Raw genomic sequence first — 25,890 nt, 5'->3', positions numbered from 1 at the left:
TGGGACCTGCCCCACCTGCCCCACACAGCTGGCACCTGCCCCACCTGGGCCACACAGCTGGCACCTGCCCGACACAGCTGGCACCTGCCCCACACAGCTGGCACCTGCCCCACCTGCCCGACACAGCTGGCACCTGCCCCACCTGCCCCACACAGCTGGCACCTGCCCCACTTGCCCCACACAGCTGACACCTGCCCCACCTGCCCCACACAGCTGGCACCTGCCCCACCTGCCCCACACAGCTGGCACCTGCCCCACACAGCTGGCACCTGCCCCACCTGCCCCACACAGCTGGCACCTGCCCCACCTGCCCCACACAGCTGGGACCTGCCCCACCTGGGCCACACAGCTGGGACCTGCCCCACCTGGGCCACACAGCTGGGACCTGCCCCACCTGGGCCACACAGCTGGGACCTGCCCCACCTGCCCCACACAGCTGGCACCTGCCCCACCTGCCCCACACAGCTGGCACCTGCCCCACACAGCTGGCACCTGCCCCACTTGCCCCACACAACTGGTACTTGCCCCACCTGCCCGACACAGCTGGCACCTGCCCCACCTGCCCCACACAGCTGGCACCTGCCCCACCTGCCCCACACAGCTGGGACCTGCCCCACCTGGGCCACACAGCTGGCACCTGCCCCACCTGCCCCACACAGCTGGCACCTGCCCCACACAGCTGGCACCTGCCCCACACAACTGGTACTTGCCCCACCTGCCCGACACAGCTGGCACCTGCCCCACCTGCCCCACACAGCTGGCACCTGCCCCACCTGCCCCACACAGCTGGGACCTGCCCCACCTGGGCCACACAGCTGGGACCTGCCCCACACAACTGGTACTTGCCCCACCTGCCCCACACAGCTGCCACCTCCCCCACAGACCCCACATAGCTGCCACCTGCCCCAGACAGCTGGGACCTGCCCCAGCTGCCCCACAAGGCTGGGACCTGCCCCATAGACCACACACAGCTGCCACCTGCCCCACAGGCCCTGTCCAGGAGCCAGGACAGATGATGCTACCAGGCGCGGTGCAGCTAGTAACATTGGTCTCTCTCCTCAGCCAACAGCACCAGCCCCAGCCTGCTGCCCAGCGCTGGGGTCTCCACCCCGGCGACACCGGCCCCTCCCTCAGTGCCGGTCAACACTACCGCCCTCACCAGCACCGGCGTCTCCGTGCCCAGCAGCCCGGCAGCCGGGGCGCCCAGCAGCAGTGCCCCGGCCCCCGTTCCTACCAGCACCCTGCCCTCCACTGGGGAGAACGGCACAGAGACCGATGAGCCACAGACCCCGTCACCCCCTCCGTCCACCTGGGCGCCCCCCGTCAACACCCCCTCTGCGCCCCCTGCTGGACAGACCACGACACAGACCCTCACCACTCCAGGTAGGCCGGTATTCTGACCCCACTGCCCCAGACAGTGCAGTACTGGGTCACACTGCCCCCAGTCAGACAGTGCAGTACTGGGTCACACTGCCCCCAGTCAGACAGTCCAGTACAGGTACACTCTGTATAATGGTTTAAATGGGCTAACTCCTTTTGTACCCATATTTTTTTGTGACAATATAACTATTAACATCATCTACACTTTGAATGTAATAGACTTGTTTCAGCTGATTCTGATACATTGAATTGCATTTAAAACCAGATAGAATCAGAAACTCCACCATAAAAGTTATGGTTTAGAGTTGTTTATGTGTTTTTAATCTTCAAACTGTCTCCTTCATTTAATCACTTTGCAGCTTCATATCAGCTGGAAAACTGTTTCTTTGCTCCGACAGTCCCATTTTCTGAATACGGACTGTTTCATCTGCAAGTTTGAATACATCAATGTTGTGTTGTGAGTGTTGATCTGTTGAAAACAGAGTCAAACTGAATGAAGCCCTTGGCAATTAGGCAGAAGCCCATGTAAAGTGTCTTGCTGTGAAGGAAGCAGCCCACACAGACACTGTCAGGGCAGCAGGTCTGTAAGAGGGCAGCAGCAGCTTCTTTAGAAGAAGCAGGTCATTTGCTTTGAAAGGATTGGAAAAAAACATTATCCAAAGCTCCTGCTCTTCACCTGAGCATGCCGTGTTTCAGTGGTGACCAGAGCGTGTTTGAGAGTCTCCTCGGCTGTGAGGTCGGTGAGCACTGTTGCTATGGTAATGCTCTGACCTGTGGGACTTTTTTTTTGCAGGTGGTGACAGTGGCACAGGTAAGAGGCCTTGTCTGCAGTACAGATCCCCCCTCTATAGAGTGTCAGTGAGTTCTTGTCACCCCTCTGCCCCCTGTGTGCAGTCAGTGAGTCTGTGATTCACCGCGAATGTGTTTCTCAAGGCAGTGCCCTTCCTGTGTCTCTGCTCCACTCCAGCATTTCATCTGGCACTGACAGAGGAGGCAGCAAGACACCCTGACATAGCTCAGCTCAAGAGTGAACGTGTGAGTGTGCCCCCCTGGTGCTCTAGGGTGAGCATGTGAGCGTGCCCCCGGTGCTCTAGAGTGAGCATGTGAGCATGCCCCCGGTGCTCTAGGGTGAGCGTGTGAGTGTGCCCCCCGGTGCTCTAGAGTGAGTGTGCCCCCCGGTGCTCTAGAGTGAGTGTGCCCCCCGGTGCTCTAGAGTGAGTGTGCCCCCCGGTGCTCTAGAGTGAGCGTGTGAGTGTGCCCCCCGGTTTTCAAGAGTGAGCGTGTGAGTGTGCCCCCTGGTGCTCTAGAGTGAGCGTGTGAGCATGCCCCCTTGTGCTCTAGAGTGAGCGTGTGAGCGTGCCCCCTCGTGCTCTAGAGTGAGCGTGTGAGCGTGCCCCCCGATGCTCTAGAGTGAGCGTGTGAGCATGCCCCCTTGTGCTCTAGAGTGAGCGTGTGAGCGTGCCCCCCGATGCTCTAGAGTGAGTGTGTGAGCGTGCCCTCTGGTGCTCTAGAGTGAGCGTGCCCAGGTGCACTAGTGTTTGTATGCTCTCTCTCTCACTCTCAGTGTTTCCTCTGCTCTCCAGATGAGACGCCGATCATTGCTGTGATGGTGGCCGTCTCCTCCCTGCTGGTCATCGTGTTCATCATCATCGTGCTGTACATGCTCAGGTGAGCCACAGTGAAAATACTCCCGACGCTGGGACACAAGTAGACTTCACAGTATCAGGAAGGCCACAGGGCCCTTTGAGATGATTCCATTTCCTGGGGCCCCTGTGGTGCAGAATCCTGCCTGAAGGTCGTTGTAAACAGGGTGTGGTCGTGCTCCCCGAGCAGTGCAGGTCCTGCAGCAGTGTGGCCTTGTCACTGGCCAGCCAGCAGCCTATTTGTTCTAGTTCAAGCAGGCGGCCACTTCAGTATAGTCTGCAAAGCCTCGTTAGCGCAGTAGGTAGCGCGTCAGTCTCATAATCTGAAGGTCGTGAGTTCGATCCTCACACGGGGCAGGGATCATTCCTGTTTTTACATTCAACCTCAAGCCTGCGTGGAAGCAGCACATAGCGAACTCCACGACATTATCAACAAGCACGAAAACTCCCACCCAGAAGCCGTCTCAATTGTAGTTGGGGACTTCAACCACTGCAATCTGAGGAAAGTACTGCAAAAATACATTCAGCATGTCACTGTACCGACAAGAGGAGGCAATATTTTGGACCACTGCTACACAACAATAAAAGGAGCATACAAAGCGCTTCCCAAACCGAGTTTCGGTAAGTCGGACCACATCGCTCTCCTGTTGCTTCCTGAGTACAAACAGAAGCTGAAGACCTCCCCCATTGCGAACAGGTCAGTGCGTTGTTGGTCTGAGGAGGCGGAAAGCAAGTTAATAGACTGCTTTGATAGTACAGACTGGGACGCATTCAGAGCTCCTGACACAGATTTAAATGAGTATACGGACGCGGTCACCAGCTATATTAAATACTGCACCGACATTTGTGTACCAGAAATGAAAATTAGGTCATTTCCCAATCAGAAACCGTGGTTCAACAACGACATTCGCAATAAAATAAAAGATAGATCCACCGCGTTCAAATTGGGGTACAAAGAGCTGTACAAGAAATCACAGTATGCATTAGAAGAAGCCATAAAACGCCCCAAACGTAGCTACAGAGTGCGGCTTGAAACGCAGTGCTCTGACACCCGGAGGCTGTGGCAGGGATTACAGTCAATCACAGGCTACAAGGGCTGCAGCCAGGAGATTGACACGAACAACACATCCCTGCCTGACGAGCTGAACCACTTCTATGCCCGCTTTGATGCTCTGAACACGGGCACTGCTGAGAAGACCCCAAGCGTGCAGGGCGAGTTTGTTCTGAAACTCTCAGAGCAGGACGTGCAGAAGACTCTGAGCAGGGTGAAAATCCGTAAGGCTGCAGGGCCTGATGGGATACCACCTCGCGTCCTGAGGACATGTGCAGCCCAGCTGACCACAGTGTTTACGGACATCTTTAACTCCTCCCTGTCACAGTCCATGGTCCCCACCTGCTTTAAAAAAACCACTATTGTTCCAACCCCCAAAAAGACAAAAGTGACATGCCTGAATGATTACCGCCCAGTAGCATTAACATCTGTGGTGATGAAATGCCTGGAGAAGCTGGTGTTGTCACACATCAACTCCTCCATCACAGAGTCCCTGGACCCCCTGCAGTTCGCCTACCAGAACAACAGATCAGTGGATGATGCTGTCTCCCTGGCTCTGCATACAGCCTTGGAACACCTGGACACTAAGAACTCGTATGTGAGAATGCTGTTTGTGGACTACAGTTCAGCATTCGATTCCATCATACCCAGTCAACTGGTGACAAAGCTCAGGGGATTAGGTCTGTGCAACTCTGTCTGCAACTGGCTGCTGGACTTTCTTATCGAGAGACCACAGGTGGTGCGGATAGGCAATAAAACATCAACACCACTCACCCTGAGCACTGGAACCCCACAAGGCTGCTGTCTGAGTCCAAGGTTGTACTCCCTATTTACTCACGACTGCACAGCAAGACACAGCAATAACCGCATCATTAAGTTTGCAGATGACACCACTATAATAGGACTGATCAGTGATGATGACGAGTCCACTTACAGGGATGAAGTTGTACAGCTGCTTAGGTGGTGTCATAGCAATAACCTGGACTTGAACATAAAGAAAACGAAAGAGCTAATAGTAGACTTTCGGAGATACAGGCCATACACTCACAGCCCACTCAGTATTGATGGAACGGAAGTGGAAACAGTCACGAGCTTTAGGTTTTTGGGAATTCACATCTCTAAAGATCTAACCTGAACTGTGAACACTGACTATCATGAAGAAGGCTCAGCAGCGCCTTTATTTCTTGAGGTGCCTCAAGCGATGGGGGATGCCAATACATGTGTTGGTGAACTTCTACCGTTGCACCATCGAGAGCATCCTCACCAACGGGATCACCGTGTGGTATGGCAACACCTCTTCGCGAGAAAGAAAGGCACTGCAGAGAATGGTCAATATGGCCCAGAAGATCATCGGCTGCGGTCTCACCGAGATTAAACAGCTCTATGAGGACCGCTGCCGTGGTAGAATTCTAGCCATCACAGAGGACAGTCACCACCCCGGGCATGAGCTCTTCACCCTACTGCCCTCAGGCAAGATATATAAGAGCATACGGACACTTACCACTAGATTCTTCAATAGCTTCTATCCACAAGCAGTGAGACTGGCGAACACATTTAGCCATCCCCCTCGGACCACACCTACACCATCACCATCTACCTCATTGTAATTTATTTATTGTACGTCTCCAGTCATTGTTTACACGTCTGTATTGTTTACATTCAAACTGTCTACATGTTTACTTGCACATTGTCTATTGTTTGTTTGTACATTGTCTTGATGCACTGTTTGCACTTTGTCTTGTTTTTTACACTTGTTTTACAATCGAGAGACTTTCTGTAAGTAAGAATTCCATTGTACCAGTACCGGTTACATATGGCAATAAAGTTCAAGTTCAAGTTCAGGTAAAAGTCTTCTGTGGGTACCTGAGGAAGCTCTACAGCTGAAATATTGTTCTTTTCCTCTCAGCAGGGAATAAACCTTGATGTGTTTCTCTCCAGTAAAGCATGTCTCTGCTGTCTGTGCAGGTTTAAGAAGTACAAGCAGGCTGGGAGCCACTCCAATTCCTTCAGGCTGCCCAACGGCCGAGCGGACGACACAGGTACTGCCCGACGCGTTTGTCTGCCCTGGCCTGGACTGTGTGTCAGCCAGGTTGTCCTTTCTCCACCCCTGCCTCTCTCAGCACGCTGGTCTTCTGGCTCAGCCGGCTGTGGGGGCTGCAGCCTCAGACCGCAAGAGCCCCGCCCAGGGCATCAGCTGGGTCTGCAGGTTCGGCCCCACTCCGCTGCGCTGTCCCAGCTGTAGTGACTGTGTCCCAGGGGACTGAGCCATTCTGGTCTGTCAGTATCAGTAAAACCCCTCCTCTCTGTCTCTCTCTCAGAGCTCCAGAGCATGCCACTATTGGCTCGCTCTCCCAGCACTAACAGGAAGTACCCGCCCCTTCCTGTGGACAAGCTGGAGGAGGAGATTAATCGCCGCATGGCTGACGACAACAAGCTCTTCAGAGAGGAGTTTAACGTGAGTCTTCCCGTCCAACTCCACAAGAACATACTACATAACACTATACAAGTACACAATACCATGCAGCTCTACAACATGATAGTTACACAACTCCATACAGCTGCATCATCTCTACATCATCTTACAAGCAGGGACTGCTGGTAAGGGAACAAACCTCTAGATGGGCTAAGCTAGTTAATTCTTAAATGTTTGCATTAAATGCCATCTTCAACCGGAGGAGAGTAAAGAAGGTTAAGAGCATTACGGAGTGTGTGTCTCACCCCCTCTGCTCCCAGCTGGGAGCAGCCCCTGTGTCTCCAGCTGTAACAGTAACAGACACAGGAAAACTGTCTCTCCCCCTGCAATCTCACTCTCAAACCGTGTAAAGTGCCTCCCTTATCCTGATGCACACACACTCTGCACACACCTCACACACATGGACATGTTACTCAGCAGGGGGCGCTGGACCAGAAGACTTTACTGCTCGTGTTGATTTGTTCTCGTCGAGATGTCTGATCGGGGTGAAAAAGTCAAAAGGTCATTGGTGTGTTGTGGAACATGTCTTGTCGGGAGTTCGTGTGATCTTTATCTGATGCACGAGTAGGAACAGGAGCACCAGGACCGAGGACGGGGCAGTTCTCTGAAGTTCAGAAAGAGCCGCTGTGTCTGCCAGCCTTGCTAACGCTGTGCGCGTGTCTCGGCAGGCCCTGCCCGTGTGTCCCATCCAGGCCTCCTGTGATGCAGCGTCCAAAGAGGAGAACAAGGAGAAGAACAGATACGTCAATATCCTGCCCTGTGAGTCGGAACTTCCTGCTGCTCTCTTCCTCGTCCTGTCCTCCCTCCTGCTCCTGCTCTTGGTCTCTCTCCCGGTGTCCTGCCCTGTGCGCTCATACTGTCTCCCTGCCGCAGATGACCACTCGCGGGTCCACCTCGCACCGCTAGAGGGCGTCCCAGATTCGGACTTCATCAACGCCTCCTACATCAATGTGAGTGAGAGTCTGCAGCTGCGTTGGCTGGCGGGGTGCTCGGAGAGATGGAGAATCGGAGGGAGGGGAGGGAGGAGAGGTGGGGAGAGGGTGAGGCTAGATGAGGAGAGATGGAGGAGTCTCATCTATGTGTCTGTTTTTAGGGTTACCAGGAGAAGAACAAGTTCGTCGCGGCTCAAGGTAATCGCCCTGTTAGAGTCTCACAGACACACCGCCGCACGCTCATCTGCGGGCTGGACAGGAAGGGCCTCCCAGCCCGAGCCTCTTTCCTCATCGCTCCTGTAAAGATCCTGAAAGGTGACGGAATTGGTCAAGCACTCAGTTTCTCCCTGTGTCCCTCCCGTGTCTCTGTTTCCCTACTGTGTCCCTCCCGTGTCTCCCTGTCCCTCCCATGTCCCTCTGTCTCTACTGTGTCCCAGGCCCGAAGGAGGAGACCGTCAATGACTTCTGGAGGATGATTTGGGAACAGAACACTGCTACCATCGTCATGGTGACCAACCTGAAGGAGCGCAAAGAGGTGAGGGAGGGTCATCATACCCCGAGCCTGACCCCCCAGCGTCCCTGCCTGCTGCGCACCCCAAAACACAGGGGTGCTCCAGATAGTGAGCACTGCTGGGGTCAGCCCCGGGCAAGACTGGAGCTCATCGCCCACATCAGGTGTTCTGGACACCTGCACTTCCTGAAACATCCCCACGGGCAAACACTGCGTCTGCCACTGGCTCAGCCCCGGAGGGCCTGGGCACACGTCACACACAGGCGTCTCTTTACCGAGGAGGAGAGAGCAGGTGTTGGACTGGACCATCGGCTTAGCTTCTCCTGTGCTTTTAACAACAAGTTCTTAAAAATAAAACTCACACGACTAACATGGTTCATTGTTAAAATTAATGCAGATCATTTCACTCCATTAATCACATTTAATGTGAAGTAATGCAGAAATTGTCTGCAATGGACAACTTATATGTTATTAATTATTAACCTTATTTATTTTGATGCGCATTAACTAAAACTATAGGAATCCAGTAGTTGGAGTTTGAGGACGGCAGCACAGATCAGGGAGGTGTTCGGAGGAGGGAGTGTGAGGATGGGAGCAGAGCGCAGGGAGGTGTCTGGAGGAAGGAGTGTGAGGATAGGAGCACATCAGGGAGGTGTCTGGAGGAGGGAGTGTGAGGATAGGAGCACATCAGGGAGGTGTCTGGAGGAGGGAGTGTGAGGATGGGAGCACATCAGGGAGGTGTCTGGAGGAGGGAGTGTGAGGATGGGAGCCGAGCGCAGGGAGGTGTTTGGAGGAGGAAGTTTGAGGATAGGAGCACATCAGGGAGGTGTCTGGAGGAGGGAGTGTGAAGATGGGAGCCGAGCGCAGGGAGGTGTTTGGAGGAGGGAGTTTGAGGATGGGAGCACAGATCAGGGAGGTGTCTGGAGGAGGGAGTGTGAGGATGGGAACACAGATCAGGGAGGTGTCTGGAGGAGGGAGTGTGAGGATGGGAACACAGATCAGGGAGGTGTCTGGAGGAAGGAGTGTGAGGATGGGAGCAGAGCACAGGGAGGTTTTCGGAGGAGGGAGTGGGGAGTTTTGGGGGAGGAAGGAAGATGTCCTGATAGGGGCTCAACTTCGACTCCTCCCTCCCTCCTTGCTGTTCATTGCCTCCAGTCTCTCTCTCTCCACAGTGTAAATGTGCACAGTATTGGCCAGACCAGGGCTGCTGGACCTATGGTAATATCCGTGTGTCCGTGGAGGATATGATGGTCCTGGTGGATTATACCATCCGGAAGTTCTGCATCCAGCAGGTACTGTAATTCCCAGATTCGCCTTGTGAGGCTGCTCCTCACTGCCCAAGTTGCTCCTGCATGAAGAATCAGCTCTCGATCTCCTCTCCCCTCCTGTCAGGTGGGTGACGTGTCGGGCAAGAAACCCCAGCGCCTGGTCACTCAGTTCCACTTCACCAGCTGGCCGGACTTCGGGGTCCCCTTCACTCCGATAGGCATGCTCAAGTTTCTCAAGAAGGTCAAGACCTGCAACCCCCAGTATGCTGGGCCCATCGTGGTGCACTGCAGGTCTGTCTGTGTGTGTCACACTCTCGTCACCGCGGGGCTGTGTGTGTGTGTGTCACACTCTGGTCACCGCGGGGCTGTGTGTGTGTGTGTCACACTCTGGTCACCGCGGGGCTGTGTGTGTGTGTGTCACACTCTGGTCACCGCGGGGCTGTGTGTGTGTGTGTCACACTCTGGTCACCGCGGGACTGTGTGTGTGTGTGTGTCACACTCTCGTCACCGCGGGGCTGTGTGTGTGTGTGTCACACTCTGGTCACTGCAGGTCTGTCTGTGTGTGTGTGTCACACTCTGGTCACTGCGGGGCTGTGTGTGTGTGTGTCACACTCTGGTCACTGCGGGGCTGTGTGTGTGTGTGTCACACTCTCCTGGCTGCGGGGCTGTGTGTGTGTGTGTCACACTCTCCTGGCTGCAGGGCTGTGTGTGTGTGTGTCACATTCTCCTGGCTGTGTGTGTGTGTGTGTGTGTCACACTCTCCTGGCTGCAGGGCTGTGTGTGTGTGTGTCACACTCTCGTCACCGCGGGGCTGTGTGTGTGTGTCACACTCTGGTCACCGCGGGGCTGTGTGTGTGTGTGTCACACTCTGGTCACCGCGGGGCTGTGTGTGTGTGTCACACTCTGGTCACCGCGGGGCTGTGTGTGTGTGTGTCACACTCTGGTCACCGCGGGGCTGTGTGTGTGTGTGTGTCACACTCTGGTCACCGCGGGGCTGTGTGTGTGTGTGTGTCACACTCTGGTCACCGCGGGGCTGTGTGTGTATGTGTCACACTCTGGTCACTGCGGGGCTGTGTGTGTGTGTCACACTCTGGTGACTGCGGGGCAGTGTGTGTGCGTGTCACACTCTGGTCACTGCGGGGCAGTGTGTGTGTGTGTCACACTCTCCTGGCTGTGGGGCTGTGTGTGTGTGTGTCACACTCTCCTGGCTGCGGGGCTGTGTGTGTGTGTGTCACACTTCCCTGGCTGCGGGGCTGTGTGTGTGTGTGTGTCACACTTCCCTGGCTGCAGGGCTGTGTGTGTGTGTGTGTGTCACACTTCCCTGGCTGCAGGGCTGTGTGTGTGTGTGTGTGTGTGTGTGTGTGTGTGTGTGTGTGTGTCACACTTCCCTGGCTGCAGGGCTGTGTGTGTGTGTGTGTCACACTTCCCTGGCTGCAGGGCTGTGTGTGTGTGTGTCACACTTCCCTGGCTGCAGGGCTGTGTGTGTGTGTGTCACACTTCCCTGGCTGCAGGGCTGTGTGTGTGTGTGTGTGTGTGTCACACTTTCCTGGCTGCAGGGCTGTGTGTGTGTGTGTGTCACACTTTCCTGGCTGCAGGGCTGTGTGTGTGTGTGTGTCACACTCTCCTGGCTGCAGGGCTGTGTGTGTTTGTGTATATATATCACACTCTCCTGGCTGCAGGGCTGTGTGTGTGTGTGTCACACTCTCCTGGCTGCAGGGCTGTGTGTGTGTGTATATCACACTCTCTTTTCTGCGGGGCTGTGTGTGTGTTTGTGTGTGTGTCACCGCAGGGCTGTGTGTGTGTGTTACACTCTCTTTTCTGCGGGGCTGTGTGTGTGTGTCACCGCAGGGCTGTGTGTGTGTGTCACACTCTCCTGGCTGCAGGGCTGTGTGTGTGGATACAGGCAGGTCTCTGTCTGTGTCCCTGCTGGCTTTGCTCTTGCTGGCGTGGTCAGTCTGTGTCAGGCCCTGCAGAGCCGCGCCGTGATGCTGTGCCCTCTGCCTGTGTCCTCAGCGCGGGCGTTGGCCGCACCGGGACGTTCATCGTGATCGACGCCATGCTGGACATGATGGGGGCGGAGCGCAAGGTGGACGTGTTCGGCTTCGTGACGCGGATCCGGGCGCAGCGCTGTCAGATGGTGCAGACAGACGTGAGTCCACTGTGGCCTGGGCCCGTCCTCCCGCGGGCGCGAGGCTCGGTCTCACAGGGGCGCTCTCTCCTGCTCTCACACAGATGCAGTACGTCTTCATCTACCAAGCCCTCCTGGAGCACTACCTGTACGGCGACACGGAGCTGGAGGTCACCTCCCTGGAGACGCACCTGGCCAAACTCTACTCCCACACACCTGGGGTCAGCTGCAACGGGCTGGAGGCGGAGTTCAAGGTCAGGGTTAGGGTGATCCGGGTGTTGGCAGCTGCCAGCTCACAGGCTATAACGATGAAGCACATCAGACTTTTCTTCATGTGGTCAGGAACCTGGAGCAGCCTCAAAGGAGTCTGGCTGTTGTCCAGCTGATTTGTTTTCCCAGCCAGCTGTGCATGCCGTCAGACTGCTCTGGAAATGTGCACCTTTAAACCAGAGCCCTAAAGAGGGAGTTTCTTACCTGGTGGGAGTGTGGAGGAGCAGTCGGAGATCAGAGGTTGTGGGTTTAAATCCTGGCTCTCCTGGGGAAAGTGCATCAGACACTCAGCCCTGCGTGTCTGTCTCCGGCCCCCTCAGAGCTCCTGTGCGAGAGTCAGCTGTGAGCTCTCTCCCCTCTTCCTGCAGAAACTGACCTCCATCAAGATCCAGAACGACAAGATGAGAACCGGGAACCTGCCAGCCAACATGAAGAAGAACCGGGTCCTGCAGATCATTCCCTGTGAGCAGGAGGGGCCGGGGGCAGCAGGGGGGGACCGGGGGCAGCTGGAGGGGCTGGGGGCAGCTCTATTGGTGGAGTAGCAGAAGGGAGGGGCTGGGGGCAGCTAGAGGGGGTGGGGGCAGTTCTATTGGTGGAGTAGCAGCAGGGAGGGACTTGGGACAGTTAGAGGAACATGGGGCAGTGGGAGAGACTTGGGACAGTTGTGTTGGTGGCGCGGATGAGACAACCTCCATAAGTACAGTTTTGCAGAATGAAATGTGCTGATTGAAACGTGCCGTTGTGATGACGGGAAGGGAGGTGTGGCAGTGCCTAACATCAGAACGCCCATTGAGCTCATGTAGTTTTTACTAGCTGATCAGTCCAAGGATTAACCAGAGTATCAGTTTCTGCAACACAGGCAGCTACAGCAGTGTTCCAGGAATTTCCACGTTGTTCCTCGTGACCTCCGGCCGCTGTTTCGCTGTGTCTGAAGAAACCAAATTCACAGGCCTCTCTGTCTCCGCAGACGAGTTTAACAGAGTCATCATCCCAGTGAAGAGGGGCGAGGAGAACACGGACTACGTTAATGCCTCCTTCATCGATGTGAGTGACCCCCCATTCTGACACCCCGAGATACTGATTCCCCAAACAGTGCCGCTCTGGAGCAGGCCACTAGACTGACCCCCTCACAAACTGATTACCGCACACCGCCACGGACATGAGCCCCAGAAAACCTCAAGCCCCTGTCCTTCCCTCTCTGCCGCTCAGGGGTACAGGCAGAAGGACTCGTACATCGCCAGCCAGGGCCCTCTGCAGCACACCATCGAGGACTTCTGGAGGATGATCTGGGAGTGGAAGAGCTGCTCCATTGTCATGCTGACCGAGCTGGAGGAGAGAGGCCAGGTGAGAGGAGGGAGGAGGGAGAAGAGCTCTGTGCTCTGTGTGGTTCTGGCTGCGCACGCGGCCCTGCTCAGCTCAGGGGAGCTGACTGCCCCCCTGCCTCCCTGCCTCGCCCCCACAGGAGAAGTGTGCCCAGTACTGGCCCAGCGATGGGGTCCTGCACTGCGGAGACGTGGCCATTGAGCTGAAGAGAGAGGAGGAGTGCGAGAGCTACACTGTGAGGGACCTGCTGGTCACCAACAACAGGGTCAGTATGCACTCTGCACAGAGCACACACTCACACAACACACTCACTCCACACAGAGCACACACAACACACTCACTCCACACAGAGCACACACAACACACTCACTCCACACAGAGCACACACAACACACTCACTCCACACAGAGCACACACAACACACTCACTCCACACAGAGTACACACGACAAACTCACTCCACACAGAGCGCACACAACACACTCACTCCACACAGAGCGCACACAACACACTCACTCCACACAGAGCGCACACAACACACTCACTCCACACAGAGCGCACACAACACACTCACTCCACACAGAGCGCACACAACACACTCACTCCACACAGAGCGCACACAACACACTCACTCCACACAGAGCACACACTCACACAACACACTCCACACAGAGTACACACGACAAACTCACTCCACACAGAGTACACACGACACACTCACTCCACACAGAGCGCACACGACAAACTCACTCCACACAGAGCGCACACGACAAACTCACTCCACACAGAGCGCACACGACAAACTCACTCCACACAGAGCGCACACGACACACTCACTCCACACAGAGCGCACACGACACACTCACTCCACACAGAGTACACACGACACACTCACTCCACACAGAGTACACACGACACACTCACTCCACACAGAGTGCACACGACACACTCACTCCACACAGAGTGCACACAACACACTCACTCCACACAGAGTACATACTGTAGTTTAACAGTTGTTACAGAGATGCTGATTTTTGTGCTTGGGATTTCTTATTTTCTCTGGTTCACTCTGAGATCTGAATTCTCTTCCCCCCCGCCCATCCAGGAGAACAAGTCCAGGCAGGTGCGTCAGTTCCATTTCCATGGCTGGCCAGAGGTGGGCATCCCAGGAGATGGAAAAGGAATGATCAACCTGATCGCAGCGGTGCAGAAGCAGCAGCAGCAGTCTGGCAACCATCCCTTCACTGTGCACTGCAGGTCTGTATAGCTCTGCGCTGCAGGTCTCTATAGCTCTGCACTGACCCTCACTGTGCGCTGCAGGTCTCTATAGCTCTGCACTGACCCTCACTGTGCGCTGCAGGTCTCTATAGCTCTGCACTGACCCTCACTGTGCGCTGCAGGTCTCTATAGCTCTGCACTGACCCTCACTGTGCGCTGCAGGTCTCTATAGCTCTGCACTGACCCTCACTGTGCGCTGCAGGTCTCTATAGCTCTGCACTGACCCTCACTGTGCGCTGCAGGTCTCTATAGCTCTGCACTGACCCTCACTGTGCGCTGCAGGTCTCTATAGCTCTGCACTGACCCTCACTGTGCGCTGCAGGTCTCTATAGCTCTGCATTGACCCTCACTGTGTGCTGCAGGTCTCTATAGCTCTGCACTGACCCTCACTGTGCGCTGCAGGTCTCTATAGCTCTGCACTGACCCTCACTGTCGATACTGACCACTCTCAGTCTGTCGGAAGTACTGCAGATCTCTTCTGCCCCCTGTGTTTCCCATCTCTCACTGGTCTGCTGTCTCCTCCGCAGTGCGGGCGCTGGGCGCACTGGCACTTTCTGTGCCCTGAGCACGGTGCTGGAACGGGTGAAGGCCGAGGGCATCCTGGACGTGTTTCAGACAGTGAAGAGCCTGAGGCTACAGAGACCACACATGGTGCAGACACTGGTAAACCACGGCCCTCGTCGTCTCTCCCTGTCTCTCATCCATCTGCTGTCTCTTCCCCCTGCTCTCCGTCTCATTGGCAGATTATTGGAGGCAGGAGTGTATTGTTGCTGTTGCGGCTGATGGCCACCTGGTGGCGCCAGTGCTGTGATACGTGTCCCATTTCCGTTTCCCCCGCAGGAGCAGTACGAGTTCTGTTACAAGGTGGTCCAGGAGTACATCGACGCCTTCTCCGACTACGCCAACTTCAAGTAGAGCCGGGCGCAAGTGCTGCAGCTCGGACTGGCAGAGAGACTGGCAGGGACAGGGAGGCCCTGTGCCCCAGAGTATCAGAGATGCCTTCTTGAAGATTTTGTAATATTGTACTTGTTAATACACCCTCAGCCCTGTGTACATACTCCCCCTTTCGGTTTTAGAGGCTGGTACAGTTAGTCTTCGATATTAGGTGGAGATTTTCTATGTAGCATAGTGTTGTTCTATACAGATATATATTACAGAGGCTTTGTTGCGAGTCTGAAGGGGGAGTGAGGGGCTCTTCCCTGCTCTCGCACTGCGATGTGCAGACCTGGGCTGCTGGGATGGCGGCTCGGGGACATGGGGGCTGATCGGAGCTCTTGCCCTGAGCAGCCTGCTCCTGGAGCAGCTCCCAGCTGTGCCTGCGCAGCTGCAGCCCTGAGCAGCCTGCTCCTGGAGCAGCTCCCAGCTGTGCCTGCGCAGCTGCAGCCCTGAGCAGCCTGCTCCTGGAGCAGCTCCCAGCTGTGCCTGCGCAGCTGCAGCCTGCTCCTGGAGCAGCTCTCAGCTGTGCCTGCGCAGGTGCAGCCCTTAGCAGCCTGCTCCTGGAGCAGCTCCCAGCTGTGCCTGCGCAGGTGCAGCCCGCTCCAGGAGCAGCTGTAGCCACAGTAGAGTGTTTACCAGGGAGGTGTTGCCCGTCCCCTGCTCTGCTGTGCTGCACCCCTGTGTACCCTGGACCAGTGCAGTTACCCAGCGCGGAGTCTGTGCCCTCAGTGTGACGTTGCGGGGGCATCACGGTGGGCACCCTGGCTCTTAAATTGCCAAGTGTCTGTGAGCGGAGTCACAGCCCAGGCTGTTCAGCTAAGGATGAAACCGTGAAAATGTAGGCTGGGGGTGACAGTGTGGAAGCAGAGCCTCCCATCGCAGAGGCTGTGCCCTGTCTCAGCTGTTCTGTGTGGAGTGTGGGAGGGGCAGCCTGCGCGGACACGCCCACACGCAGAGGCGCCACTGCTGCTCGGACTGGCAGCAGCTCACAGGGACCCCAGACGGAGCCAGTGGAGGTGCTCACCTTCTTTCCAGATAGTATTATGGGTTTTTAATGAGTTTTAGTACAAGTCGTTTGGGGTTGTTGGTGCCGGTCTGGAGCTCAGGGCTGGACGGGGTGTGGCGCTGGGGGGCTCTGCCAGCTGCAAGTCCATCAGCTCGCCAGACACACGGCTGGTTCCCCCCAGCTAGGGACCCCCAGAAACCCCTTGCCCCTGCTCCTCACGGAGGAGGGAAAGAACAAGGATACCTGAACATGCAGACTCCACACAGACAGGCTCTCCAGCTCACTGGAACCCAGCTGAGTCTGGCTGTGCGTCACCATGCCACCCAGTGTTCGCAGAACACGTTTATTGATTAATCTTGTTTATTACTGCCAGGCTTGACCGTGGGACTTTTTAAAGATACAAGTTTACACAAATCGCGCTTCAGGCGAGTCTAGCTTTGGAAATTCTCCTTTTGAAAGATTGTCCTGAGTCTGCAGGACCCCTACAGACAAGCACTGAGGTTCAGGGACTCTGATTTCTAACCAGTCCTTGAACAGGACCCCCAATACATGAGCTTTTCCACATGTTCTTTACTGTTCCGCTGTTCGAGGTCAGACTGAGCTCAGGAGCCAGTCAGGTCGACTGTCAGCGCCTCACCCTGCGCTAACCAAGGGGGTATTAAGCCCAGAGCCAGGAGAGAGGGAGGGGTATTAAGCCCAGGGCTAGGAGAGAGGGAGGGGTATTAAGCCCAGGTCATGGGAGAGAGGAGGAGTATTAAGACCTGGTCTCAGGAGAGGGGGGAGGGGGGTATTAAGACCAGGCCTTGGGGAGCTAGTGAGTGCCTGTCTCTGTGAGCCCCTGGGAGCATGGCACAGTAATCATTGTTGTACAGACTTCTGTGCTCTTGCTTTCTTAATCCAGTGGCTTTTCTGAACCAGCCTGTTACTATATTACCTTTACCCTCAGATGTCTGGTCAAAATAGTGTTAAACTGCTTCATCGTCACAGCATGCACAGGCGTCCTGCGGTCTGGAGCCTGTCGTGGGTCAGACCTCTGTGGTGTGTGTCTCATTGTACTCGCATTCATGTTCGTGTGAGCTGCAGCTCTCGTGTTTGTTGAGTTCAGATACAGGTGGAGGCTTTGTGAGGACGAGGGTGGTGTGAGGTTGTAGAGGGGTGCGTTCTGAGCAGGTTCTCCCGGAGAGAAAGGGGAGTCCAGTTGAGAGTCTGGTAGCTGCAGGAATCACGCAGGTCTTCAGGCTGTCGGTGCTTCCAAGGACAGCCATCTCAAGGTGTGGCCCAGCACCCTGCTCAGGCCAGCCTTGGGAGCACGGTCCTGCTTTCTGTCTGTTTCTGGGGAGGAGGAGGGGTCGACTGCTGTCTCAGCCCCACTTGTTAACATGGTTTGTGTTTGTGATGGAGAAGGGCTTCACCACCCACAGCTGCGTTCAGGTGAGTGCTGGTTTGGAAGAGACGGGAGATGTGATTGTGGTTTTAACTCGGCCTGTCCCTGGCGCCAAGTCCCATCAGGCCAGTTCCAGACCAGTTCCTGCGGCCCAGCTGGGCCCAGTTGGAGTTCTCTGTGAAACCAAGCCCATTCTGCAGCAGCGCCTCATGTGACCAGGACCAGTGGGGAGGGGTCCCACATTCCCAGTTCTGTCATTCCAGTTTCCTGCAGGGCCCAATTCCAGGACTGTCCCAGTGCCATTCCGGCCCTGCCAGGTCTGTGCTGGGCTGGCTGGGGCGTGGGGCCATTCCGGAGGAGTGGAGGGGCAGCCCGGGCAGCTGTGTCCGGGGGTATTTATATTGGATTCCTACGTTTGCTGCCTTTTTTCCGTTCTGAAAGAAACCTACAGAATAATGTATCGGGACCATTTTGAATTGTATCAGAGATGTGTTTTTTGTTTTTGCTCCATTTTTTTATTATTGTCTTTTGAAAAAAAATCCTATTTTTTTGTTTTCTAGTGTTTTTGTTAATCAAATTTTGAAATATATATATAAATATATAAATAAAATGCCAAATGGCCTTTCTAAGCAAGATACTGTTAAGATCTAATAAAAGTGCTTGAAATTTTATCACAATCTTGACGTGTTTCAGTTCTTCTATTGTGTGAGGGAGAGGTAGTGTTGCATCTCCCTTACTTGACCTTCAAGGTAGCTATATATCTAATAATACCAAGAAAAGGCTTTGCACTGTACTGACAATCTGCGTAAGGAAAAAAAAAAAAGAGCCTTTTTTGTGGATCTCGGATAAGTCGCCTACTGTAGCAAGTTGGCATAAGACTATGCTGGAGTGCAGTAATGTCCCTTTAGAGCACTTCTCGTAGGTTATACACAAGACATCGTGTCTCTTCCATCGTGGGGGAGCCTCTCTCGGCACACGCAGCTCCTGACCCCTGGGCTGTCCTGCCGAGAGGATGCACACGATGCAAGCAGCTCGCTTGTGTGAGGTGTGTCTGTGTGTGATACCCCTGTGAATGTTATCTCGCGGGCCTGATGCAGCCCCTGGGGTCTCTGCACACTGTATGGGCCGAACTCCTGTTCTTCTTGTTCTCTGGTCGTCTTTGTTAATAAAATAGTTTAAAGATGGATGACAGAGAGGAATATTAGGCTGGAGGGTAGTTTATTTGTAGTAATACACCAACAGAAGAACAGCACAGGGTGTCTCGGAGGCGGCCGTGGGAAGGGCTTAGACAATGGAAGGGCTTTGGGCTGAGACATGAAATGAGTGTTTCTCTCGGGTCTGTGCAGCTGGAGGAGTGCAGCAGGCTACACAGGCCACGCTGTCCATGCAGATACCCAATTCCTTCGGGAATGGGCTGAGCGAGATCCCGGGATGTTCAGGCTGCTGGACCCCGACTGGTGTTGGAGGCAGGCCGGTAGGAACAGCACTCCTCCATTTGCAAATAGCTGCACTGTAGAGTGACAGATCATTTGAGTAGTATTTGTGAAGGGTTAGGGAGCACATTTTCACTTGGGATTAAGAGTGTTTGTGTATGAAGAGGATTTTCACAGTGCGCCAGGGCAGGTGCTTCTACAAACCTAGGCCATTTTATCTGTGACCAGTCAAAAAGGTGACTTGTTAAATTAAGTAATTGGCAGATCATCTAGGACAAAGCTCTGAGCATCCTTGAGCTCTCAAGACCTTAATGACTAATGTTAAGGACTGAGTGCAGACTGTGACAGACTGGCGCGTCAGGGGCGGTCAGTGGTGGCTGTCCAGTGTGATCCTCCTCACGCCAGCCTGTGCCACTGGGGGGGCAGCAGGGTCTGGCTCAGAGTAGCCCCAGGGATGGAGGAAGACAGTACCTGTCTCTGGGCTCCTTGACACCAGGACTGATGACCGCCCACTCTCTTTCGCACTCCAAGCCCTGCCATTGTAAAACGAGCCCCCCACCCCAGGGCTGTCGTGTCTGTACTGCTCCCTCCCTGGGGAGAGGGGGCTGCTATCCTTAAAAACCTACATGTCCAAACAGGGTGGGGCTACAGGACACTGGCAGGGCACGAGGGAGGGGAGGGGCTGTTTGGACAGTGACAGTGCTGATACAAGCCCAGCACCCCCACACTGGGGAGGGGCACATAGCCCAGGGTGGAGGGCAGACAGGACGACACACAGGGGTCCGCTGCCCAGAGCTGTCCGCCGGCTCACAGCGCGCCCGCAGAGGAGGCGGCCAGACGCTTGCCAATGTAGATCCTAGGGGAGAGAGATGGCTCCATCAGGGACACCGACATCCAACTACAGCTCATGTATCACACACTAGGAGCAGGTAAACAGTGAGTCCCAAGCTGGAGAGTAGAAAGAAAGACATTTTGGCAGCTGAACCATCTTCAGGGGTGTGAGAAAGGCTCAAGAGCCAAAAGGCGTTTCTTCTCTCTGGTTCGCAGTACAGAAGCTCTAGTACTGCATGCCTACTGATTTCATGGCTTGATTTCAGTTCACGTAAGGATCACTTTCCCTGCGTGTTTTTAGTGAAGTCTTGTTCCTCAGAGTATTCGGAAGTGGTTCAGTTCAGGACAGCAGGCCTGTGACACCATACTGCACGTTGAGGGCGGAGGGATGTACAGTGATTCATTTGAGAACTGTCGAGTGAGGCGAGGTGTGAACAGCGCCCCCTGCGGGGACATGGTGTCAGAGCGCTCTTACCCCAGGCCCAGTGTCAGCAGATGTGAGGCCAGTATGGAGGGGATGAAGAGGAAGAGAAGGTCAGAGGAGAAGAAACTCCTCTTCCTCTCACTCAGAGACCCCGTCTGCTTGGGGTGCTGGAACAGGAACTCCCTGACAGAGAGACCAGAGAGGGACAGGCTGGTGAGATCCCAGGGGTGTCTTCTACTCGCTCCAAGTGGCTATACAGTATTAACATTCACACTAAAAATAATCTGTCTCCACTGTAATGTTCTGTTAACTGTCTGCCAATGCAGCTCCAGGAGAGGTGAGGGCAGGATTCGGAGTCGGGCCTGAAGCGTGGGTGTTGAGGGGTACAGTGGGGTGCCACAGTGACAAACAGGGGATGCTGTGGCGTTCTTACTTTGGTGGAAGATTCTCGGGTCGACTGGCCCAGTCCCACACCCACTGTGAACTTCCGGATCTGTCAACATCAGTATTCGGACACTGCCACTCCTCCGACTGACACACAGGGAGAGAGACACTGTTACTGCCACTCCTCCGACTGACACACAGGGAGAGAGAGACACTGTTACTGCCACTCCTCCGACTGACACACAGTGTGTACAGTACCTGTACTGTGGGGTGTATCCAGTGTCTACAGTACCTGTACTGTGGGGTGTATCCAGTGTGTACAGTACCTGTACTGTGAGTGTATACAGTGTCTACAGTACCTGTACTGTGGGGTGTATACAGTGTGTACAGTACCTGTACTGTGAGTGTATCCAGTGTGTACAGTACCTGTACTGTGGGGTGTATACAGTGTGTACAGTACCTGTACTGTGAGTGTATCCAGTGTGTACAGTACCTGTACTGTGGGGTGCTCGGTGCTGTTGCCTGGTTCACTCTCAGTCCTGGGGGAGGCTCTATTCCTGGGGCTCAGAACCTGAGGAGGGCTGTGAGAAAAGGAAGTTGGGAGCTGAGGATTACACACATACAGCCTGTCAGTGTGGGAACCTCCCTTTAGACTAAAGAGACTCCGTTCCTCCAGCCTGTCAGTGTGGGACACTCCCTTCAGACTAAAGAGACTCAGTTCCTCCAGCCTGTCAGTGTGGGACATTCCCTTCAGACTAAAGAGACTCAGTTCCTTCAGCCTGTCAGTGTGGGACACTCCCTTCAGACTAAAGAGACTCAGTTCCTCCAGCCTGTCAGTGTGGGACACTCCCTTCAGACTAAAGAGACTCAGTTCCTTCAGCCTGTCAGTGTGGGACACTCCCTTCAGACTAAAGAGACTCAGTTCCCCCAGCCTGTCAGTGTATGAATCTATTGGTTGTCCTTTACTGTACTGATTCCAGAGCAGTAAAATATTTTTGTTAATGTGGTGACCAACATTGTTAGTGAAAAACTGTTGTGTATTGCTAATTGCTGATGATGATAAATCAATAATGATTTCTGAAAACTTAGGATGATTGGTTGGATGAACTGACAAATAATGATTAGTAATTGATAATGATTGTGGATTTCTAATGTGATGCCAGTGTGTATTTACATTATACAAATAATGAAGTAAAATTACTATAGATCATTGCACAAAGATAAAAATTCAGTGATTACTAATGTCTGACCAAGGCAGATTGGGTCATCAATCAATAATCAGAATAATCAGTAATGTAATTGGTTAATAAGTACTGACACATTACCCTGCGTCTATTGGATTAATTCATATTCTGTAAACATCAACTAATGCTGACAACAGATTATTAATCAGTGATTAGTAATGATTTAATTGTACTCCAAGGTGTACGCATGGTAGCTGATTGATACAGATTGATATGGGTTATCGATCATCGGTTATAAATGAGTGCAGGCACACTGTTCTTCCTGAGGAGATGTTGATTGATACAGTTATTGATCAGTGGTTATGAGTGAGTGCAGGCACACTGTTCTTCCTGAAGAGATGTTGATTGATACAGTTATTGATCAGTGGTTATGAGTGAGTGCAGGCACACTGTTCTTCCTGAAGAGATGTTGATTGATACAGTTATTGATCAGTGGTTATGAGTGAGTGCAGGCACACTGTTCTTCCTGAGGAGATGTTGATTGATACAGTTATTGATCAGTGGTTATGAGTGAGTGCAGGCACACTGTTCTTCCTGAAGAGATGCTGATTGATAGTTATTGGTTATTGATCAGTGGCTGCTGATTACCCCTTCGGGTTGCACTGACCTGTCCGTCCGGCTGCCCCTCTCGGATTCCAGCTGGGCCTCCAGCAGGATGCTCTCCAGCTCTCCCTGCAGGAGGGAGGAGTGGGTGCGCGCCGGCCCCTCCACACCTGCCTCGCACGCCTGCAGCTCCTCCCACGAGCCTGCAGCCGATCAGACACACAGCAGGGGGAGTCCCAGCACAGCTCAGGGCTCAGCACGGCACTGTCAGTCTCACACAAAGACAGCCGGCAGGCGGCCCCAGACTAGCGCGGCCTGACAGCTGCTTATGTAAGAGATCAGCTAACTGCCCACCAACCCCCCCAGCTCCCCCTCCTCTCTCTGTCCAGGCAGAGCCACGAGCGGATTCTCACGTGCACACAGTGCCCTCAGCAACGACACATCACAACAGAGATTTCACAGAACTGACTCCACATAAGATCTGGATCACTTTATTGGCCATGTACAATTTCTTGTATTAGGAATTCATCTTTTCACAGACTCCACATTGCTCTCCATGAGACACACAGACAGGGTGAGCTTGGAGTCAGAGTGCAGGGTCAGCCATTTATACGGCACCCCTGGAGCAGCTGGAGATAAGGGCCTTGCTCAGGGGCCCAAAGGAGTAGGATTCCTCTGCCAGCCGCGGGATTTGAACCGGCAACCTTCCGGCCACAGGCGCAGATCCTGAGCCACAGAGCCACTGCTCCGCCCCGCCTCCATCCGACTGTATGTATCCGCCTGTATCTGACTCCAGACAGACTACAGACAGGAGTGTAGGAACAGAGGACTGCAGGGAGACAGGATAGGGATGACTCCAGTGATAGTGTCAGTCCAGCAGAGTGATTGGACACTGGACAGATCACACTGAGCCCCCAGCAGACTGAACACTGGACATACTGTATCACCCTGAGCCATCAGCAGTCTGACTGGACAGGTCACCCCGAGATCCCAACAAACCGACTGGACACTGGACAGATCATCTGAGCCTCCAAGGGACTGACTGGACACTGGACAGAGGAGACTCCAGGACTGCCTCTCACCCCTTGCCCCCAACCCTGTTCCCAAACAATCACATTTTCAGTCACGCAAAGAGATAGACAGCTGTCAAAGGCATCTTAATACAGGAGCAGCTGTCATTGACAGCAAGCCTCACGCAAAAGTCAGCACCGAACCCCAGATTACCCCCACTTCATGGAGCGCACGTGTTTGTGTCCTCTATGTGTCTCTTGAGTCCACTGTGTGTGCTTGTGTCCACAATTCTTCCTTGTGTCTGCTATGTGAACCTTGAGTCCACTGTGTGTCCATTGTGTCCACTATGCTTCCTTGTGTCCACTGTATGTGCCTTGTGTCTGCTGTGTGTGTGTCCACTGTGGCTCCTTGTGTCTACTGTGTGTCCAGTGTGTCCTTGTGTCTGCTGTGTGCCTGTGTGTCCTTGTGTCTGATGTGTGTCCACTGTGTGTCCATGCATCTGCTGTGTCTGTGTGTCCACTCTGTGTCTGCTGTGTGTCTGTGTGTCCACTGCGCCTCCTTGAGTCCACAGTCCTTCCTCTCCCGAACCCCAGTATTCCTGCCCCCAGCTCCCCTGCACTCGGCACAAACTCTCCAGGCGAGAGACCAGCGTGTGGACACGCTTATTACAGGGTCATGAGAAGACCTCCCGCACCGGGCTGATTACGGTTCATAAACACGTCTCACGTCCCAGCCGCAGCGCCCGCAGAGGGCAGAACCGCGAGCTGCCCCGTCTCGCGGAACATGCCGTTCCGCACGAGCGCAGCGGCGCCCGGGACCCAGCGCGCATGTCCCCGGAGGAGCCCTCCTGCGCAAGACCTGGTTCATTCAGCACCGCGGCCGTGCGTCAGTGTCTACCGCACGCCCGCTTCCTCACCTGCGGCGCTGAAGACTTTAATTCACGCGAGCGGTCCAGGTGCCAGGATAAGCGCAGCGTCTCTACCCAGCGGCTGACAGCTCACGGCCCCCGGGCGCCGTCGCCCCGGGTCACAAGCCCCAGCGAGCCTCCGGGCTGGGCGCTCCGGCGAGTCCCCCGGAGACGGCAGAGACAGACCTGTCCAAATCCCCGAGGCTGCACGCAGACTCGTGTCTCTGGCTCCTGAACAGTTGCTTTTTACGAACTACGTTAAGAAGCGCGAATCGACCGTATAAACGTTCTGCATTACGAACTTCCCGAAAAAAAACGCTCTTCCCATTTTTACCGTTAGTTATGACTCTGCCTAGAATAAAAAAAAAAAAAGCTAAAAAGGACCGTCTTGTTTTAAATTGACATTTAAACTAATTCGTCATTCTTATTTTTCCTTCTTGACGCGATTGTGTTGGTCGCGCAGGGCTGTTCCCCCAGCCCAGCGAAATACAGCCCTAGCACTGAACTGACCCCCGGCCCCCCTGACCGCCTCCTGCTCCGGCGGGCACTCACCGAGCAGGCTGTCCGGGGGGCTCGGCGCTCGTGGCGCAGTCATGGCCGGGCTGCTGTCGGGCTCTGAGCGCTGTCTGGACACGGCGGGCTGCCCGCTCTGGCTGACTCTCTCCCTCTCCCCGCGGATCAGTGTGCGGGTGCTCACGCCCGCACGTCGGCAGTGTCTGTCGGCGCCGCGTCGCTCGGATCCCCTACCGGGCAGGGAGGCCGACGGCTCCGCCCCGCACACCTGCCGCCGGGAGAAGTACCGGGCCCGTCGCTGACGTCGGGACCAGGTCGCTCGCAAAGCGCCGGAGCGACGGGCTCGCTGCGGGCTCACGCACAAGAACTGAGCACAGCCCTGAGCACTGGGTGCGTCTCCCAGCTGTGCTTCACAGTGCCGGGCCTTACAGACAGTCAACGTGACCTGTTTATTCACATCTCTTCCATCGTCTAACAGCTCTATCCAATGCGGGGTTTCCGGGGAGCTGCCGCCTGTCCTGGCAGGACACACCATCTCAGGACACAGTCCACTGGGTACAGGGGTACAGGGGTACAGTCAGTCCACTGGGTACAGGGGTCAGTCAGTATAGTGGGTACAGGGGTACAGGGGGTCAGTCAGTACACTGGGTACAGGGGTCAGTCAGTATAGTGGGTACAGGGGTACAGGGGGTCAGTCAGTCCACTGGGTACAGGGGTCAGTCAGTATAGTGGGTACAGGGGTACAGGGGGTCAGTCAGTACACTGGGTACAGGGGGTCAGTCAGTATAGTGGGTACAGGGGGTCAGTCAGTACACTGGGTACAGGGGTCAGTCAGTACACTGGGTACAGGGGGTCAGTCAGTATAGTGGGTACAGGGGTACAGGGGGTCAGTCAGTACACTGGGTACAGGAGGTACAGGGATGCAGGAGGTGTAGGGGGTACAGGGGGTCAGTCAGTATAGTGGGTACAGGGGGTACAGGAGGTGTAGGGGGTACAGGGGGTCAGTCAGTAAAGTGGG

At 54.7% G+C, this 25,890-nt stretch overlaps 2 protein-coding genes and 1 non-coding gene across 10 annotated transcripts in view; 2 read left to right on the top strand and 1 right to left on the bottom strand.

The window, feature by feature from the left end:
• The window catches only part of ptpra (protein tyrosine phosphatase receptor type A), a 35,294-nt gene extending 17,937 nt beyond the window's left edge, over positions 1-17,357 (top strand). For 7 of the 8 annotated variants that reach the window (XM_088630799.1, XM_088630798.1, XM_088630797.1 and 4 more), the window contains 20 exons: positions 1,063-1,383; positions 2,174-2,191; positions 2,964-3,048; positions 6,040-6,113; positions 6,393-6,529; positions 7,216-7,306; positions 7,421-7,497; positions 7,641-7,677; positions 7,917-8,014; positions 9,163-9,282; positions 9,383-9,549; positions 11,272-11,407; positions 11,491-11,640; positions 12,025-12,118; positions 12,624-12,700; positions 12,866-13,000; positions 13,119-13,244; positions 14,084-14,235; positions 14,784-14,919; positions 15,097-17,357. In XM_088630799.1, coding sequence (XP_088486925.1) covers positions 1,063-1,383; positions 2,174-2,191; positions 2,964-3,048; positions 6,040-6,113; positions 6,393-6,529; positions 7,216-7,306; positions 7,421-7,497; positions 7,641-7,677; positions 7,917-8,014; positions 9,163-9,282; positions 9,383-9,549; positions 11,272-11,407; positions 11,491-11,640; positions 12,025-12,118; positions 12,624-12,700; positions 12,866-13,000; positions 13,119-13,244; positions 14,084-14,235; positions 14,784-14,919; positions 15,097-15,171 — 2,306 coding nt within the window. In that variant the 3' untranslated portion in view covers positions 15,172-17,357. The remainder of the gene's footprint in view (positions 1-1,062; positions 1,384-2,173; positions 2,192-2,963; positions 3,049-6,039; positions 6,114-6,392; positions 6,530-7,215; positions 7,307-7,420; positions 7,498-7,640; positions 7,678-7,916; positions 8,015-9,162; positions 9,283-9,382; positions 9,550-11,271; positions 11,408-11,490; positions 11,641-12,024; positions 12,119-12,623; positions 12,701-12,865; positions 13,001-13,118; positions 13,245-14,083; positions 14,236-14,783; positions 14,920-15,096) is intronic. The other variant, XR_015936149.1, reaches the window with a different exon arrangement.
• Positions 3,308-3,380, top strand: trnam-cau (transfer RNA methionine (anticodon CAU)). Its single transcript has one exon. It is a non-coding gene; the product is annotated as a tRNA-Met (tRNA).
• A 1,426-nt stretch (positions 17,358-18,783) lies between the features above and the next one.
• LOC148673871 (BCL2/adenovirus E1B 19 kDa protein-interacting protein 3) lies at positions 18,784-25,380 on the bottom strand. The gene is made up of 6 exons (XM_088630791.1): positions 24,912-25,380; positions 22,506-22,644; positions 21,148-21,235; positions 20,704-20,801; positions 20,322-20,453; positions 18,784-19,871 (listed from the first exon to the last, which is right to left on the bottom strand). The coding sequence occupies exons 1-6, from the start codon at positions 24,952-24,954 to the stop codon at positions 19,823-19,825; spliced, it is 549 nt and encodes a 182-aa protein (XP_088486917.1). The 5' UTR covers positions 24,955-25,380; the 3' UTR covers positions 18,784-19,822.
• Positions 25,381-25,890: the final 510 nt, after the last annotated feature.

The sequence above is a fragment of the Lepisosteus platostomus genome, chromosome 4, assembly GCF_059453375.1.
Source record: "Lepisosteus platostomus isolate fLepPlt1 chromosome 4, fLepPlt1.hap1, whole genome shotgun sequence".
NCBI classification, from domain to species: Eukaryota; Metazoa; Chordata; class Actinopteri; order Semionotiformes; family Lepisosteidae; genus Lepisosteus; species Lepisosteus platostomus.
This window is presented reverse-complemented; position numbering and strand designations above follow the sequence as displayed.

What these genes read in the sequence shown, in the direction of transcription:
- LOC148673871 (XM_088630791.1), bottom strand. Translation starts at nt 24,954, where the DNA reads ATGACTGCGCCACGAGCGCCGAGCCCCCCGGACAGCCTGCTCG. An exon ending in CCGAGCACCCCACAGTACAG is followed by an intron (nt 20,802 to 21,147) that starts GTACTGTACACA and finishes CCTGTGTGTCAG; the next exon opens with TCGGAGGAGTGGCAGTGTCC. An exon ending in CTGCTGACACTGGGCCTGGG is followed by an intron (nt 19,872 to 20,321) that starts GTAAGAGCGCTC and finishes TCTCTCCCCTAG; the next exon opens with GATCTACATTGGCAAGCGTC.